We start from the raw sequence: 19,537 nt of genomic DNA on the forward strand, positions 1-19,537 counted from the left end.
CTGTGATCTCTGTCTGTCAAATAAATAAATAAAATCTTAAAAAAAAAATTTAAGATCACCTTATCAATTTCTCCCAAGATGCCAGTGGGGATTTTGATATGCGTTTCTTTGAATCTATAGATCAGTTTGGGGACTGTCTCTATCTTAAATCTATTGTCTTCTGATTTATGTGCTCGTGGAGTATCTTCTCATTTATTTAGGTCTTCTTTAATTTTTTTTTTTCAACAGTGTTTTGTAGTTTTTGGAGTGTAAGTTTTACACTTCTTTTAAAAAGTATGTTAAGTATTCTTTTGATGTTATTATAAACATTGTCTTTTTAACTTTATTTTTGGGTTCATCATTCAAGTGTGTAGAAATACAAATAACTTATGTATATTGATATTTTCCTGTATAATTTCCTTTCCAGGATATCCTAATAAAATGTTAGAAGTGGATAGAGCATTCTTTTCTTGTTCATGATCTTAGGGAGAAAGCATTCAGTCTTTAACTATTACGTGTAATAATAGGAGTTGTTCATAGATATGTTTTTCAGGTTGAGAAAGTTCCCTCTGTTCCTAGTTTGTTGAATGATTTTATTGTGAATAGGTGTTGAATTTCATCATATACTTTCTCTGAACCTTTTGATATGATCACATGGCTTTTGCTGTAATTGTAAATGGCATTTTGGACCCCAGTGTTCTCACGCTTCTGTGTTTGCGGTAGAGTGGCCACCCTTTCAGCGAGGGCATGGTGGAGGAGGGAATCCCTAGTATCTCCACTGACTTGCCAGGACTTTAGCCTACGCAGATTAGAGCTATGAAAATGAAAAATCTTAGTGGTCTGCCCTTCCAATGCAATACCTACTATTACATTCTGTTTCTACTCACCACATTTCTTACTCCAACTTTTTGAGTTTTCCACATGAGATGATTCCTCCAGTTCTCTGCAAACACCAACTGGGTGTCCTACAATTTAGTTCAGCTCTGACACGAACTATCCAGAGTTAGCAAATACTAGAGATGAAGGGCTCAGTCCCATCTGCACCCAATTCAGATGCCAATCATAAATAATGGATCCCTAGGTGACCTACACTTCCATCTGACTTGGCTACAAATTAGGGATTCCCACTGCTCTCTCCTCAGGTTTAATTTGCTGTAATGGCTCACTGATCTAAGGGAAATACTTTGCTTACTATTACCAGTTTATTTATGAAGAATAGAAATAACCAGCCAGATGAAGAGGTTATATAAGGTAAAGTCTTAAAGAGTCTGCATAGAGTCTGAGGGTATTTCACACTCCTGGCACTCCAGTGATTTGTTCACTGATGTGGAAGCTAATTAAATCTCATTGTTCAAGAGTTTTTATAGAACTTAATATCCAGTGGCCTCCTGTATTCCCACTTCCTAGAGGTTGAAGGGTAGGGCGAAAATTCCAAATCCTTAATCACCAGTCCCATCCTGAGGCTGTCCAGTGACCCCACCCTAAACACTCTGATTGGATTCCACAGGCTTGTTATGAATAACAAAGGACATTCTTACTCTGGAAATTCCAGGGACTTTAGGAGCTCTGTGCCAAGAATAAGGGACAAGGACCAAGTATCTTTCTTATTATGCCACAATACCATATAACTTGACTGTGAACTGGGGAAAGAGGGAACCGTCTTCTTGGCAATAACTTTATGAAATGTGGAGTGGAGCTTTTGTGACACAGGGTGTGTTCCTTCCACTGCTCATATTTATCTAGCTTCTACCTAACATTTTCATTTAAGAGCAGCTTTGCAGAACTCCTCTTGCCCTCATTCTGGAAGTGGAACTTCTATGCAGTGCTTTCTTTGTTTTTGATGAGCATTTATAATAAATGTGATCTAGGTTTTGCTTTTACAAGCATGATTTCCCTTCACTTAACACATTCACATTCTATTCATTGTTTGCCTAATAATCACAGACTGTTTTATACTGTGGCATATCCCGAGAACCTCCTAGATTTCTGGAGGCCTAGAACTTTCTTGCTTACTGATGAATGCTGTTCAGGGAAGTTACCCTTTAGCTTAACTTAATTTTTCTGTTTGACCCATTGCTTCCTTTATTTTGCTTCTTACTGAAATAAAGACTGTTATAGATTATTTAAAATCATCTAGACTTTGAAGGGCACCCTCACTTGTGAAGATCCTAAGAGCTGACTGAAATCCTGTTCTAGTGAAGGTGAAAAAATTTTTTTTCCTCATCCCTGACTTAAGTATTTAAATAATAAAGACGGTGAGGTTAGAGTCTATGAAAAAGAGTTGCTTCAGTTAAATTTCCTAGACGTCTAAATGTGGGCATAAACTGACTTTATGTCCTTCATACCGTATAGAATATCTCTACATTATTAGCTGGACCCCTGGGGTTATGCAATTTTTAGAAATCAAACCTAGCCATCTTATCTTTTTTTAAAAAAAGTATTATTATTATTATTTATTTCAAAATTATTTATCTAAATTCAATGTAGTTAACATCACCCAGTTACCCCATCCTCCTTCCACCCATCTCCCCTCCAGCGACCCTGTTTGTTTCCTGGAGTTCAGCATCACTTATGGTTTAACTCCCTCTTTCGTTATCTTATTTGATTTTTTCTTCCCTTCCCTTATGTTCGTATGTTTTGTTCCTTAAATTCCACATATGGGTGAAATCATATGGTATTTGTCTTTCTCTGACTGACTGACTTTGCTTAGTGTAATACCCTTTAGTTCCATCCACGTCATTGCAAATGGCAAGATTTCATTCTTTTTGATGTCTTTTTTTGAAGAAGAAAAATCTCTAAATTCAAGATCCCTTTTGTGACGAGTCTGTAGCATTCTATTCTGAGGTACTTTTTACTTTAAAAATGCTTAAAAATGTACTAGACTGCCTTATATATTCCTTTAGGGAGCTAATTGTATTATGAGTGCAAGTTCAGTAGGCCAGTTTTTTCCATGGTATTGCCTTTCCAAAGATGATAGGGAATATAAAATATTTTATAAAAATCCAAGATAATCATGGCTTAGTTGCTATACCAACTTTTAATTGATATAAATTATTATCAAATTAAAATATTATGGGTACCTTTTTGTTTTGCTTAAATTTATTATTGCTTATATTTGTTTGGATTATCATGACTTTTCCCTCCTGTTACTGTTACTGTTGAAATGTTACTGTTTTCTAGATTTTTAAAAAATGAGATATATAAATATCATTTTTTTTTAGACAAAACTTCAGTGGCTCTGTGAGGAACTAAAAGAGAGAGAAAACCGAGAAAAAAATCTGCGGCACCAGCTGATACTGTGCAGACAACAGCTGAGGAATATGACGGAAAACAAGGAATCTGAGCTCCAGTGTCTCTTTGAACAGATAGAAAGACAAGAGCAGCTTCTGGAAGAAATACACAAGGAGAAAAGAGGTGTGTTAGTTGTTCATACTCTTATTTTTCTTTGTGTTTGTGGAATCCTAGGATTTGAAAGAAAAGCCCATTTCCCTTGTCTCTACTTTGGATTATTTCTGAATCCCTTTCCTTTCCTGTCTTTTGTCTCCCTATCTTTCTTAATTTCTGTCTCCAGAAGAGAAGATTGTTCACCCTGAGAATTTTTCCTTCAGTTAGTGCATCTCTCCTGTATAGATAGCACTTTGTTGCCATTTCCAAGTATTAATGTGGTCAGACATTTGTTCTTCCCTGATAAAATGCTGAAGTTTATATTTTACTTCAGGAGAATATTCATTAATTTATTCAATAAATATTTACTCTGTGCCTATTTTGTCTTGGGCACTGTTAAAAGTGCTGAAGATACATTATGGATAAAACAAAAAAAATCCTCTTATTTAGCTTACATTGTATAGAGTGGAGTGACAGAAAATAAACATAAAGCATAGATAAATTGTTAGTGTATTAGAAGGTTATAAGCACAATGGTGAAAACAATAGAGTAAGGGAAGAAGAGTTTGGGAGAGCAGGGGGCAGGGTTTAATATGTTTAATATGTAGGCAGTACTTTAAAAGTTTGATAAGAAGTTTGGAAAAACTGCTTTTCTTTTTGGTTCTACTAGGGATACATCATGATGGGAAGAAGAAAAACAGCATTATGTATGGAAATCCTATGTGTTTCTTGTGTTGGCCTAGGCCTTTTTGTTATTGGATTGGTGAACTTTATTAATTGAAGAACCAGAAAGAGACTTAATATAGTGTCCCACTAAGAAAAATAAAACACTAATATATAATAGCCCCCTAAATTTTTTTTTTTTTTTCATTTTATTTATCAGGATTATTCCTTCTACAGGTACTGTTAAAAATTACTGCTGTATGCAGTGATTCTGAGTTTTTTGGGTATCAGGACCACTTTGCATTCATTAACATTTTTGAGAACTCACAGAGCTTTAATCAAGGTATATCATATGCATTAATATCTACCATGTTAAAAATTAAAACTGAGCATTTAAAAATATTAATTCCTTTGAAATAATAATTATAAACCTATTATATTGTTAACATAAAAATTAAAGACATTTAACTAGTTCCAATACAAAAATATTGATGATGGCTTTGTTTTGCACTTTTGTAAATATCTTTCATTGCTGTCTTAAATGAATACAACTGCAATTTTGTATTTGCTTCTGTATTCCGTTGTTATATTCCATGTTATGTAACCTCTGGAAAAACTGAACTGTGTTTATGAGAACTTGAGTGTGAAAAAGGCAAGTAATATCTTAGTAGTATTAATAAGTGGTCTTGGATGACCCCAAAACCATCCATTGCAAACTGCTGCTATAGTGCAATTGAAAATGTAAACTGTCCTAGTAGTAAAAGTCAGAGTATGCCCTTAAATATACATATATGTACATGTATACATATATAATTTTTTAAGGACAGTACAATAGAATCTAATTACAGACTTTATAGATAAAACATTCTATGCTCTCTGTACATGTTAATAGACTATTTACAAATACTAGATTGCAACCTGGCTTTTCTTTTGGTAAATATTATCAATATTATCACCCAGTAAATTATTTTTTATAGGGATTAATGCAGTAGTATATTATAAATACCTGTAACTTTTAGGTGGACAAATCTAAAAGGAAAGAACCAAATATTTGTACACTGAAATAATTATGGTTTTTTTTTTTAAGATTTTATTTATTTGACAGAGAGAGAGGTCACAAGTAGGCAGATAGGGGGAGAGAGAGAGGAGGAAGCAGGGTCCCCGCCTAGCAGAGAGCCCTATGTGGGACTCGATCCCAGGACCCTGAGATCATGACCTGAGCTGAAGGCAGAGGCTTAACCCACTGAGCCACCCAGGCAGCCCTGAAATAATTACGTTTAAATGCCCAGCTTTTACATAAAAGCCTCAGAAAATAAGTTATAAATGTTATAATTTCTCAATATGATTCTTTTATTTCTATTATGTAAATTTAATAAACATTTATTGCTTGTTTTGTATTCATAGAGCACTTGAATTCCTTTATGCATCTTAAAATCAGCTTGTCAGGTTTTTTAAAAGGAATTTGCTAGTTTTTTGATAAGACTGTTAAATGTACACGTTTAAGAATGGACTTTCTTGATATTGAGTATTTCTATCCATGAACATGGTATGTCTATACACATATTTAAGTTTTTAACTTTTCGCATGGATATTTTGTACTTTTCAACAGATAGGTCTTGGACATTTTTTTCAGATTTATTCCTAATTTTTTCTGATTTATGATGTTATTAAATGACATTTTAAAACTTGAATTTCCAACAATCTTTTCTACTATATAGAAATACAATTGATTTTTGTGTGTGTGTGCATTAACTTAATGTTCTTTAATTGTGGTAGCTCATTTATTACTTGTAGCAGTTGTTTTTTGTTATCATTGTTTTTGATTTCTTAACACTTAGGGTTTTCTTTGTACATAATCATCACCTATAAATAAGGACAGTTTTTGCTTCTCCTGGTGAGTTGTTTTCTTTTTCCTTTCTTTTTTGTTCCTTTCCTTTTCCTTTTCCCTTCCCTTCCTTTCCCTGTCCTGTACTTTCTCTTTTCCTGTCCTTTCCTTTCTCCTATCCCTTCTCCTCTCCCTTCTTTCCCTTTTCCTTTCCTTCCTCCTTTCCTTTCCTTTCTTTCTTCTCCTCTCTTTTCCTTTCCTTTCCACTGAATGGGACCTCCAGTACATATTAAACCAACCGTATATTCCTGGGATCAACTATACTTTGTCAAATTGTATTTTCCCATTTATATATGGCTGGATTCAATTTATTAACAGTTAAGATTTTTTTTGCATCTGTGTTCATGAGGAATATTGTTCTGTAGCTTCTTTTCTTGTAATGTCTTTATCTGATTTGAATGTTAATATAACAGTGACCTCTTAAAATAAGTTGTATTTTCCTTTTACATTTAGAAACATTTGTATATAGTATGTATTATTATTTTTTTTAAATGCATGATAGAATTCATTAATGAAGCCTCCTGGGCCCGCAGTTTTCATTTGGGTAAGGCTTTAAATTTCAAACTCAAATTCTTTAATAGATATACGGCTATTCAGAATTTCTTCTTCTTGAGTCAGTTTTATTAATGTGTACCTTTCAACATATTTGCTCATTTTATCTAAGTTGTCAAATTTGTTGGCTTAAAATTTCTTATGCTATCCCCTTTTAAATTCTTTTAATTTCTGTAAGATCTGTACTGATGCTTACTATTATATTTCTGATTTGGTAATTTTCTTTTATCCTTTATAAGTCTTGCTGAGGGTTTTAATTTTACTAATATTTTCAAAGAAGCAACTTTGAATTTAATTTTTTTCTATTTGTCTTTTAATGTTGACCTCTACTTTTATTTTTAATTTCCCATCTTTTACTTACTTTATGTATCATTTGCTTTTTTCTCTGGATTCTTAAGTCACAAGCCTTATTTTAATACCTTTTTTTCTTAATGTTGTCGTTAAAGTTCTAAATTTCCATCTTAGTGATACTTGAAATGTATTCCACAAATGTTTCAATGTCATGTTTTCATTATCATTTAATTTAAACTAGAAAATATTTCCCCTGTGATTTCTTCTTTGACCTGTGGGGGGTTTTTAGAAGTATACTACTTAGTTTCCAATTATGTGAAGAGTTTCCTGCATATTTTATTACTGATTTCTAACTTAATACCCTGTGGTCTTAGAATATGCTCTCCGTAATTTTGATTCTTTGAAATCTTCCAGGACTTGTTTTATGGTCCCAAATGTGGTCTGTCCTAGTCAATTTTCCATGTGTACTTAAAAGAAAGTTATGTTCTGCATTTATTGTGAAATATTTTATAATTATCAGTTATGTCAAACTGTTTCATAATGTTCTCTGTCCCTGGTGATTTCTATATCCCTACTGATTTTGTCTACCTTTATCAATAACTGATAGAGAATGGCTAAAATATCCAGCTATTTACTTTGATTGTATATATGTGTGTCATTTTTTTTTGTTGTTTCATGTATTTTGAGGCTGTTATTAGATCTATTTTAGTTAGTATTGATTGTGTAATCAATTGCCTATTGTAATAGTCTCAATAAAAGCAAAGGAAGGGGGTGTTAGTAGTGGCAACAAATGCAGAAGGTATTATGGAGGAATTGGTGTAAAATGGAGAGCAGTGTAGGTGATGGAACCCATATAGGAGATTATAAGGTCTCAGTGGTTTTGCCATTGGGATAAATAAGAAAGTAGGGAAGTAGGGGCTGATTTTGGTGACAGAGAAAGGAGGGATCTTATTTTTTACACCTATTCCTTAAAGTCATAAATGAAAAAATGTTTTGGAAAGAATCAAACTATTGTTAACAAAGAAATGATATGGTACTCTCTTGCCTTATGTATATAAGATGTATTAAGTGCTGTCTGTGATTCAGAAATTGTGTGGACTTATGAATAATGAAGATTAAGCAAAGTCTGTTGCAGTTGGAGACATATAAACATATTTATTAGGAGGTAGGGTGAAATACATATGTTACTAGAAATACAAGCAGCATGTACTGGTGAAAATGGGAGTACTGATTACTTTGGTAGAGGCCCATATGGGGAAGTTTTTTGTTAGGACATATCCTTTGATTTAGATCTTGAGGAATGTAGCAGGATTTCTATAAGAAACAGAGGGGGAAGAAAGATTCTTTGCAGGATTTATCTGCATAGTGATTTCTTCTTGGGTTACTTTTGCATTTGTTTACAATAGTATATACATAGGAGAGGTGACAGCCTGCAGGTTTGATGATTAAACTTAGGTATTTCTGAAACATCAAAATGAATTATAGAAATTTATATTTGATTCCCTTCACTGTCTTAGAAACTTACCTGTTAGATAGAACAAGGTCAACCTATTTATAAGAGAAGTATTACAGAGAAACTTTGTATTCATTGCAGTTGCCATTCTCTGCATTAATATTTTTAGTTTGATTTAATGTCCTATTGACTAACATGTGCCATGTTAACTGAAACCCATGTACAAGAAGTTTATTGGTGAGTGCTGTCAGATTTGTTTATCTGAATTTTCTATGCTTCCTGGGCTTCTTTAGGCCTGTAGGTTTCGCCTGGAGTGTTCAAAAAGGAGAGGAACTCTAATGAGAAGGTAATGTCATGGCCCCCTTAGAAGTTCGGTAATTATTGACTAAAAAATCATTAGTGTTATGAATGGTAACAAAGATCAGAGTAGAGAGATGTAAACTGCAGTTGGGAGTTGTTAGGAATATTGTCACTTGTGTAGGTAGTTATTTTTAATAATTTCTTAAGAAACTAACTGCTGTCTACCTTTTTAATATTCTGGTAAGCCACTGCTCCTGTATGTGCCAGTATTTCTCTGTAAAAATACTTTGAAACTATGAGATTTACTAAAAACTAACATGCATGTGGAAATTGAAAGGATTCCTTTTTTTTCAAAGAGCTTCAGAAGGAGGGGCATTTGTATAGGACGATTTCAATTCATTCTTGCTATATGAAATGCTAATGATGAACAAATATAGCAGATAATTTTCTTTTTTTTAAATTTTTTTTAAAGATTTTATTCATTTGACAGACAGAGATCATAAGTAGGCAGAACAGAGATCACAAGTAGGCAGAGAGGCAGGCAGAGAGAGAGAGGGGGGAAGAAGGCTCCCTGCTAAGCAGAGAGCCTGATGTGGGGCTCGATCCCAGGACCCTGGGATCATGACCCGAGCTGAAGGCAGAGGCTTTAACCCACTGAGCCACCCAGGCACCCCATCTTTTTTTTTTTAATTTTTAAAAAATTAACATATAATGTATAATTAGCCCCAGGGGTACAGGTCTGTGAATCGTCAGGCTTATACACTTCACAGCACTCACCATAGCACATGCCCTCCCCAGTGTCCATAGCTCAACCACTCTCTCCCTACCCTCCCTTCCCCCAGCAACACTCAGTTTGTTTTGTGAGCTTAAGAGTCTCTTATGGTTCGTCTCCCTCCCAATCACATCTTGTTTCATTTTTTTCCTTCCCCTCAAGCCCCCCACATTGCCTCTCAAATTCCTCATATCAGGGAGATCATATGATAATTGTCTTTCTCTGGTTGACTTCTTTCGCTCAGCATAATACCCTCTAGTTCCGTCCAAGTCATTGCAAATGGCAAGATTTCATTTCTTTTGATGGCTGCGTAGTATTCCATTGTATATATATATACCACATCTTCTTTATCCATTCACCTGTTGATGGACATCTAGGTTCTTTCCATAGTTTGGCTACTGTGGACATTGCTGCTAGAAACATTTGGGTGCATGTGCCCCTTCGGATCACTACATTTTTATCTTTAGGGTAAATACCCAGTAGTGTGATTGCTTGGTCATAGGGTAGCTCTATTTTCAACTTTTTGAGGAACCTCCATGCTGTTTTCCAGAGTGGTTGCACCAGCTTGCATTCCCACCAACAGTGTAGGAGGATTCTCCTTTCTCTGCAATAATTTTCTTAACATAGTTTTTCTTAAGCTGAAATTATGAAATTTTAGTTAAACAAGGCACCTGTCTTACTTTCCAGGCACTCTGTGATTGTGGCTGTTACTATTTAGTGTGCGTAGTTTTTCTTCTTTGAGTAATTAGAAATTGACATGGTCTCTGAAATTCCTTTCCCTTAAAGATGAAATTTGATTTTTCTTACCCAGTTTCTAGTTTTGAGTAAGTGTTATATTCATTTGCCTTTGTTGGATTAGGTGGACTACTCCCCAAACCCTACTACCCTGATACTGTGATAGGTACAATGCCTAGAAAGATAGTAATTCTCAGAAACATACATTCTAGATTCAGGTTTCCCTAATCTCTCTCTTCCTGTCGTATCACTTATTGGGAATGTACATGCAAGGATGAAATAGGCCATTGTCAGGGCCTCTTTGTTAGGGAGTTACCTTTTCTGAATAAAAGGGAAAATACTAAAAGGATATGGAAAAGGGAAATAGTTCTTCAGCCACTTCAGAAGGTAATATTTTCTGCAGCAGAAGAGTAATTGCTCAGATGGTTTCATTGTTTTTTGTTAGGAACTATGCCTTCGCCAAGAAGTAAGCAGTAGAGAAAAGGTGCATCAAAAAAACCCCAACCAAACAAAAAAACCCCCAAAACAATGTACTCTATGTAACTGGAATAAACTCTGCATAACCAAAAGGCAAATCAGCAAATGTTTGGCAGAAGTTAAGTAATTTAATCAGAGTGGTTTACATTTGGTTTATGGCACTCTGGGATTAGGTAACAGTATTTGTCTTTCCTAATATTTCAGTTATGTATTACATTTTACAATAGAGGTATTTAAACCATTTATATTTTTATTCATTTTGTGATAATATTTTCTAAGAGCCTCCTGATTCATTTAGGGGTGCTATAACATTGTTAGTAGTATTTCTAGCCCCTTTTGTACTATGATTTGAGTTAGCTCTCTAGTATAATATCTGGAAAAAATTTAAAAATACCTGAATACCAAAAGAGTGGGTATTAAAACTATGTGTATATCTAAAATAGTTTTAGTTCTTAATAGTAAAACAAATTTAGCTTTTAGATGATAACTTCCTATTTGCTATTGATGATAAACAAACATGATTATAAATGTTGAGTAGAAGGATCCAAGAATGGGAGAGGTTGAACAGGTGAAAGAAGGATTAATTGGTATAGCAGGATCCCAGGAGGTAGGAGAATGGATGGGGTCAAAAGTAACAGTGGAAAAATGAATCTTGGATAGAATAAGGCAAAAAGTTTTGTCTTTTCCTCCTTACTTTTTTAGCTCTTTGAATACGCTACTGTTTTTGGCAGTTTCACTTACCACAATAATTTATGTAGTGATTCCTTTATTTTGACTGTTTCTCAACATCTGTGATTGGTTTGAATTGATCTTTGCCTTGTATATGCTCAATACCTGCTTGGAGAAAAGGACGGACAGAATGAGGGGTAGCTACTGGATTTGCCGTGTAAGTCTGAGAGATCTGTTATAGTAGAAGCCTTGTGCATAAGCCAGATTATAAAGTGTTTCTCATGACTGTTTTTTTGTAAGCTGCTTCCCAAGGTTAACACTTGTCATGTGAAGGATATCCAAGGCATAGAGCCAACTTAGTGATGAAGCTTGTATACTATACCCTCATTGTTCTGGCTTTATAGAATGTCTCTGATGATGAGTATTTTACTCTATAATAGAGATATGACTCAGTTTTTTTTCATTGTTCTTAAAATTGCTGTGCTGTTCAAGGCACTGACTCTAAATACACTCTGCATTTTCATAGGTTCTCATTTACCGGGTTTGTCTCTACCCATGGTGCTCTCAACTTTTAAAAAGTGTTTCTTTTGATTTCACTGTTCCTAGAGTTCTGAGAAAGTCCTTTCAGCTTATATCTGTGTTTTTTCCCTTGCTCTTTGTCTGAATCTCTGTACCAGTTCTGCAGTTGGTGGATGGGTGAACAGAGGATAATTTTTTAGAATTCATTGTAGGACAGAAATAAGGGAGGGACTTGGAGACTAAAGCATCTTTCCTTTGCTAATCATGGGGTTGCATGGTTTATATTTTGTATGTGACATTTTTTATTTATTGGTTGTGTTTTCCCACCCCTCACACATTCATCTATTACTTATTTCTACATCACTTCAAGCCTTTTTTTTGTTGTTGTTCTATTTGAAAGGGTATTTGACAATCATGACATTTATATAAATACTAGTCATTGTTGTCTAACAACAAGGAGAACCATTTTTTTTTCTATTTCATATTGAAGTATAATTAAATGTTTTAAATTAATTTAGGGGGTTATCTCGAAGTATAATACAATTTATTAATTTGCTGTTTAGGACTTTACTTTACATTGTCACCAGTTCAGAAGTTCAGTGATGTTGATTATTAGAGATAATGAAATACTATTTGATTGATTGAGGAAATTATTTGAACTCATTAAACTATCATTTTGTTTGATATGAAATTACATCTTCTCTCTTTTATTTTCAGGCTTTCTTCATAGTTATTTTCAAAAACCATTTAAGAAATAGTAATTTTTAAAAAAAAAATTATGTCCACTATTTGAGTCAAACTAGAATTTTGTTTTAATCTCCATCTCTGTTTTTGCTTGTGTTTCATTAAGAAAATTTTATTTCTTTTTTAAAATAATTTTATTTCTCATATGTGTTTTGTGTTTTATGTTATGATTTGAAATCCAGGTAGGTCAAGGGAGATTGAAATTGTTTTTGAGTTTTTCTAGGACCAGAATTAAATAAATAAATGATATGCCTGGAGCTCCTGATCCACAGATCTGTGTAGGCATTAACTGCAATTGAGTATGAAATCAACATTCACATTGTTAGTAAATTGGCAACAGAAAGTTTGGCTAATTATTTTTATTTAGCCATAAATACCTCTGCCCACCTGCTTCTGTACATGATGAGCCTAATTTTTATACTCTTATTGACTAAACTTAATTTTAGAGACAAACATTTTCAGTATATCCAGTAATATGCTTAGTTGATAATAATTAAGTATTGACTGGATGGAGAGTTCAGATATTTAAAGTTTACATTTTTCCCCTTCTAAGTTTGTGTGTGTGTGTGTGTGTGTGTGTGTGTGTGTGTGTGTTTGTGTTCTGGAGTATATTTTGGAAAATCCACAGATGTTAAATATATGATATGGACTTAGATTTTCTTGTTTAATCCTCTAATGGATTATTTAAATTATTTTCTGCTGTTTTGTAGTACAACAAAGCTGGTCTACTTGAGTTTGAATCATGAGCGTACTCAGGGAGAAGAGTAAGTTAGAGGTACATGTGCTAAAATAGATTTGAATGAGTTCTTAAGTCAGTAAATAGCTTTATTAAATTCAAAGTATATCCTTACCGTGCGTTCTTCTAAGTATTATATCTTTTGTATTTTATTGCATACATAATAGTTATCAATTGTGGCAGGCAGAATAATAAAAGCGCACCTCTTTCAAAGATGTCCACTTCCTAATTCCCAGAACCTGTCAATATCTTACATTCTATAGCAAAAGAGATTTTGTGGTTGTGGTAAATTAAGGGTTTTGAGAAGGAAAGAGTATCCCAGATTTTCTGTTGGGCTCAACGTAATCATAAGAGTACTTGAGAGTGAAAGAGAAAGCAGAAGAGGAAGTCAGTAGGATTCAATGGTAGAAAGACTCTATTTACTGTTGATGGCCTTAAAGATGAAGGAGGAGGACTATAACCCAAGAACTATGGGTGGCTTCTAAGAAGCTGGAAAAGGCAAGGAAATGGATTGTCTTGGAGAATCCACCAAAGCCACTGCAAAGGAATGCACCTTTGCTGACAGGATTTTAATCCAGTGTGACCCATATCAGTTTCCTCATCTACAGTATAATATAATGGATTTGCATTGTTTTAAGGCCCTAAATTTACTTTAATTTTTTACAGGATACATGGTAAACTAATACATCGATAAAACTATGAAATTAGAGATTTGTGATAGTTTCTCTGACACTTGATTCATGGCATATCAAGTAATTCTCAAGTCTGCTTGAAACTCTTGGGGTACATCTTTGGATGATTGTCAAAAAGTTAGGAATATACATATATTACTTTCAGTCTACTAAAATTAACTTTGAAATGCACTGAGGCAGTTCTTAAAATGTGTGAAATTTGGCATTTTCAAGATGAATGTAATTTCCTTGTACCTGTCTATACATATTGGTCCTCTTCACTTAAATATAGCAAGAAAATTCAAAGAAATTACATTAGGTTGTGGATGAACATGAAATATAGATATTTATTGGCTTTGAGGCCATTGTTCATTTATAGGCCTTCCCACCTTTACATTTTATTGTTCTTCCACTTTGGGTTAAAGTATAGTATAACATGTACATAGAAGGAAATTAAAAAATAAAATCATAAGGCAAAAATAGGGAGCAGAGAAACCATGTCCCTGGTACCTGATGGAGTTATTGTACTTTATTACTTAATTTACTTCTGAGTTTTCTGACATCTAAGAGTGATACTTGTTGGGTCACAAGGTTCCTATCGTCCTAGTTAAAGGGGGCATGGAAATTCCTATGAGAAACAAATTTATCCTGGAAACTGAATTCAAGAGGACTATATGATATTCATCTTTCTCTAAGCAACTTAACAATGTCTCCAGTTATTGTTTAGATAGTAATAAGAGCTAACATGTATTGTTGTGTGTAATATACCAAGTGCTATAAGCAGTTTTTTATTTCATTAATCCCCAAGTAGTATTATCACTCAGATTTCAAAAAACAACAAATGGGGGTTCACTTCTTTCTAGAAATTCTACAAAATGACTAGGGACATGTTAAGATTTTTGCAGTCCCCAGGCACTTAACTTCCAGGCCCTGTCCTCCATGAAGTAATGAAATTTTTGGTTATGGTGATATGAAGATGATTGATTATAATCCAGGCTGGATTTATTATTATATATTAATTATTCTATTCCTGCTTTCTTCTAGTTTTATCATGAATACATTTTCGTTGGCCAAAGACACTGTGCCTACTGTGCCTAGAGGAGAAGTTGGCCTCAGAAGAATACAGGCTGTGCTACATACTGTATGGGAAATCTCACTTTATGGAGTAGAGGGTGAGGGCAGAATTTCCGTAGAATGTGACACATAGGGGGATCCTGAGCAAGCATTAGTCAGGTCCAGAACGGTTGGCCGTGTTGTCCCAGCAGAGGGAACAGTGTTTGTGAAGGGCCGAAGTGGGAAGGAGCTTCGCTGGAGCATACTGACATGAGATTGAAGTGCAGGCTCTGACCTACTGCTTTGCAGATGGTAGACTTAATGAAATTACCTCTGTCCCAACAGTGGACTCAGTGTTCAGATGACTGGTATACTTTGGGTAGATAAAACTTCAATTTATCCTTGAATTCTTGACTACGTATTTGAAGTTTGATTATTCTTTATTGTTAGGTAAGTTGGGATCCACAATGCTTTAGATACCAGATGGGGTTGCACAGAATAAACATATGCATGTCATGGAATTTAAAATGGAAATATTTTTAAATAGAGGCTGCCAACATATTGTATATAAAGCCTATATTGCCTTATAGCTCCATAATTTGAAACTCCAAGGAAAATTTTCTTATTTTATTAATTTGAAAGATTTCCTGAGAGCATTGAAAACCTATTATGACACTTATGGTCTGAAAGAAAGTTTACTTTCTCCCATTTCCTTGAACTCGGCAACTAGTGACTTTACATAGTTTACCTTGGTTGTGTCTTGTCAATCTACTCCTCTCTCCACTTAGATGACCTCTATCTTATTTAGCTCTGTATTACTTCATCTTCAAGGATTGCAGAAGCTTCTTATTTGCAAGATCTTCTTAAACTTTAGTCTACTTCACTGGTCTTCACCCATGAGCCTGCCAGAGCTCCCAAGACTGATGACTTTCCCAAGCAGACACACTCCAGTGGTTGTGTTCAAGTTCACACCATTCCCTGGGCCCAAGCCATCCTTCATCCATTTCTCTATTTAATAAAGCATTTGGTAAGGATGACATTGTTTAGAAATAACCTTGAATGTGCTCAGAGTAATACAAAAAAGTAAATCATTCTCAAGCTTTGGTTTTGTGTTTTTATAATAAATTACTTGCAACACACCCCACTATTGACCACCATTCAATAGTGTTTGATTGGAGAAAACACACACAGGTGTGTACACATACAACTCCTCTTCTAATCAGTTCTGCCAAACGAATCCTCGCTAAACACAGCTTTGAGCATGAGATCCTCAGCTCAGAAACCATCAGTGGCTTTCTCAAAAACTGCTGAACAAATAAAGTTCGAACTCTTATAGGAGTCTACCATTTTACCCTCTTCCTATGAATACCCTGCTCGTGTTATTACCTTGATAGCAAACATTTTTCCTTTTGCCACTCCATTACTATTAAAACTTTTGCATACCATTACATGACATTTGACATTTGACACTTACAGCTTTTTATTCTGGGTATCTACATGTGTATTTTTTTATATTAAGTTTTAATCTCATTTATAGACCCTTGTCTTTCCACTGCATCTTGTACCAGTTTTTATATTTAAACAGGAAATAAACATAGTTATTGGACATTTGGATAGGTGTGCAGGTGGCTGGATGGATGAGTGGATGGACATATAAGTGGATAGCACAGATCTAGCCTCCTACCTCTTTATCCCATTTATTATGGCATCATCATAAGAAATCATACCCCCTAACAATATATACTATAGGTACTTTGGTGTGTTTTACCAATCAGAAAGGAAACAAACATCAATATTGATTTATTCTTACATCTGCTTCAGGATACAGGAACAAACATGAGGCATTAGACAATAACCCAGAATTGCCCCCAAACTATGCTGATGATGTCCTTTATTAGCTTAGCTGTCTTCACTAAATCTTTTGAAATTAGGATAACTGGCAATAAGAGAATCCTCCTCCCATCTCCCTAATAGTATTTGGAAAGACTGTGATATACATGTTCTACTTTATAAATTTAATGACAGTTCACATCAGCCATGAGCAATTGCAGATTTGATTTCCTATTGAGACTACTGAACTATACTCTAGTATTTAAAATTCATTTCTTAATGATGTCACACTTTGAAAAGATTCCTCATCACAGTCTCTTTCCTGCAGGTGACGTTAGATCTCTATGTTCAACTGTTCACTCTCAACATAGTTGAGATCATCTTTAGGGGAATGAAGGAAACTATTTTTCAAGGGCTTGCTGTATTCAGGTTTTTATATGTATTTCCTCATTTAACCCTTAAAATGACCCTGTGAGATTATGGATCCCATTTTAGAGTCAGGCAGCTGAGTCTGGGATGCAAAGAAGGGTAGGTTTTCTTCTCACAAGGTGGAACAGTGAATTATAGATGGGAAAGGTCTTTGTGAAACTCCGTTACATGTTTCTACTACCATATCACATATCAGAATGAACCAGCGCCACTCAGTCAAGCTCAGGAGGCCTTGTAAATTGGAAACAACCCATTCTTCCCCATTGCGTTGGGCTCTTTTCTCTAAAGTTGTAAAGAGATCAAGTTTCTGTTAAGAATGTTAGAAATAAAATTGCTCTGTCAAAATCTCCCAAGTCTTTCTGGCTACTAGTTTAATTGTTAATTAATGAAGCTAATTCTAATTTTATGGTACTGGACCTTTCTCTTCCATAAACAAGACACTAATATCAAACATTTTCTTATGTGTGCCACTACCATGAATGTGATACCTACTTCCTAATCAGTTACCTAAGACCACATCTTTCTGTTGTGGTTTTAAAATTCAGATTAAAGGGCACGATAGTTTTCAGAGCAACCAATTAGTTTTCATCTCCATGTACTTCCATTCCATGGGACAAGTGTTTCCAAGAACTCCTCTGACTTCTGTTTTTATGGTCATGAGAAATTTGGCTCCCTTCAAAGCTGTTAGAGTTCACTGGAGTCAGGACAGGTGTCTATGATCTACAGTTTCTTACTCCCTACCTCCCCACCACCCCCGCCTTATAATGCAGTCCTATTAGCCAGCCACTAGAACCTCAGCTGAGTCTGGCAGTGTTTTAGCAATTGCCCTCAGGTTCACAGCTCTCTCTTCCTTCTCTGTTCTGAATGGAGAATGACTCAACAGAGCTTAACAAAGGAACACTGTCATCTTGAGAAAAGAGATACAAACGGCAGCTGGAAGGATTTAGCTAAGATGTAAGAATACTTTGAAACTAGGAGGTTCCTAGAACTAAAATATCTATGGCAGTTGGAAGGAGTCCTTTCTTCAAAGATCTTCAGAGGGAGAAGACATCTGTGTAGTATGACTTAGTTGCAATGAAATGCTAATGATTATGAGCAAATTTAGGAGTTAATTTTCCTTCTCTTCTTTAACTGAAATTGTGAACTCTTTTAAAGAAGGGACTGCTCTTGCTTTCCAAGCACTTTTTGGCTCTAGTTATTTAATATGAACACTCTGCAGAAGTATGTATCTAAGTAACACAGTATCTTGTACCTTCACATCAGTGAAGTCTCTGATGGGTTTTCTTTAGTATTTGTATCTTTGCTCATGGTGAGCTTAGAAAGTTTTTTAGGACAGCACAGGGAAGAGAAAATGGCTGCTATGTGTAATACAACTTTGGAGGTACTCTCTAAACATATAAATTCTTATAATTATTAAATATATTTTTAAAATATTAATATATATTCATTAATATTTATTAATAAAATATATTATTAAAATTTTTAAAATATTAAATATATTATGTTAATTAGAATGGGGTTCATGAAGGGAAAAGAGGCAAATGCAATTTCAGTGAAATGCCCGATTTCCAGACAAACGTTCTTCATGTAAAAGTTGTTCTGACAAACGGCTAAAAGAGGCAAAATATAACTAGTTAGTATTTGATTACATTATTTAGAAATCAAAGTAAAAATTCTAGCCTACTGTACTTGTATATTGTTTTGCAGTATTCATATCTGCATATATGTTTATTCTAATTTTCTATTTCAGTCTAAGAATTATCACTTTTTTGTCCTTTAAATCCAGGCATAGAAATAATCTAATCAACTATTAAGAGAGAATAAAAAAGCTTTGATTTAAATACCTTAAAAATAAGAGTTAATAAGAATTTGAAAAGTCTTTCTACCCTTTTGGTTTGATTTCAGTTCTTGTCCTTTTTACAAAGTTTAGTAAACATGTAGACCTGTACTCTTTTTCCTCTTTTTTTTTTTTTTTTTAAATCTGCGGAACAAACATTTGAAATGTACTTTCTGGCAGAGGGTTGCTTTAGGATTTGTTCTCTCTGACTTTGTGTCGCTGGCTCAGACATCTGCAAGGAGCTGGCATGGAGATGTGTATTTCCTCCCAAGGCTTCAGCATGCAAAGATTTTTTATTGATTGATTTTTTTTCAACCTTACTATAAATTGATCTTTATTCCATGTTAAACTGATATACCTTACTATTTAAGTTCTTTACCATCTCCCACCCCCACATCACATTAGAAACTCATTTTTGTGTAAGTCTTGCTGTAAGGTCAGTGTTAGCCAAGACTTAAATGTTGTCAGGCCTCAGCTGTACAATGCCATGTAAACCAATCTGTCCTCTGTCATGATGGTATCGTAACGGTCCTTCAGTCTCCACGCCTCCATAACCCTG

The 19,537-nt window shown here is 34.5% G+C and overlaps 1 protein-coding gene across 11 annotated transcripts in view; it reads left to right on the top strand.

Moving 5' to 3' along the window:
• CEP128 (centrosomal protein 128) overlaps positions 1 to 19,537 on the top strand; it is a 404,915-nt gene that overhangs the window by 169,583 nt on the left and 215,795 nt on the right. For all 11 annotated transcript variants that reach the window (XR_007128480.1, XM_047735544.1, XM_047735551.1 and 8 more), the window contains one exon: positions 3,201 to 3,393. Coding sequence is in view for 10 of the 11 variants with exons in the window: in XM_047735544.1 (XP_047591500.1) it covers positions 3,201 to 3,393 (193 nt within the window). In the remaining variant the exon portion in view is untranslated. The remainder of the gene's footprint in view (positions 1 to 3,200; positions 3,394 to 19,537) is intronic.

Source organism: Lutra lutra, chromosome 7, assembly GCF_902655055.1.
Source record: "Lutra lutra chromosome 7, mLutLut1.2, whole genome shotgun sequence".
In the NCBI taxonomy this organism is placed as follows: domain Eukaryota; kingdom Metazoa; phylum Chordata; class Mammalia; order Carnivora; family Mustelidae; genus Lutra; species Lutra lutra.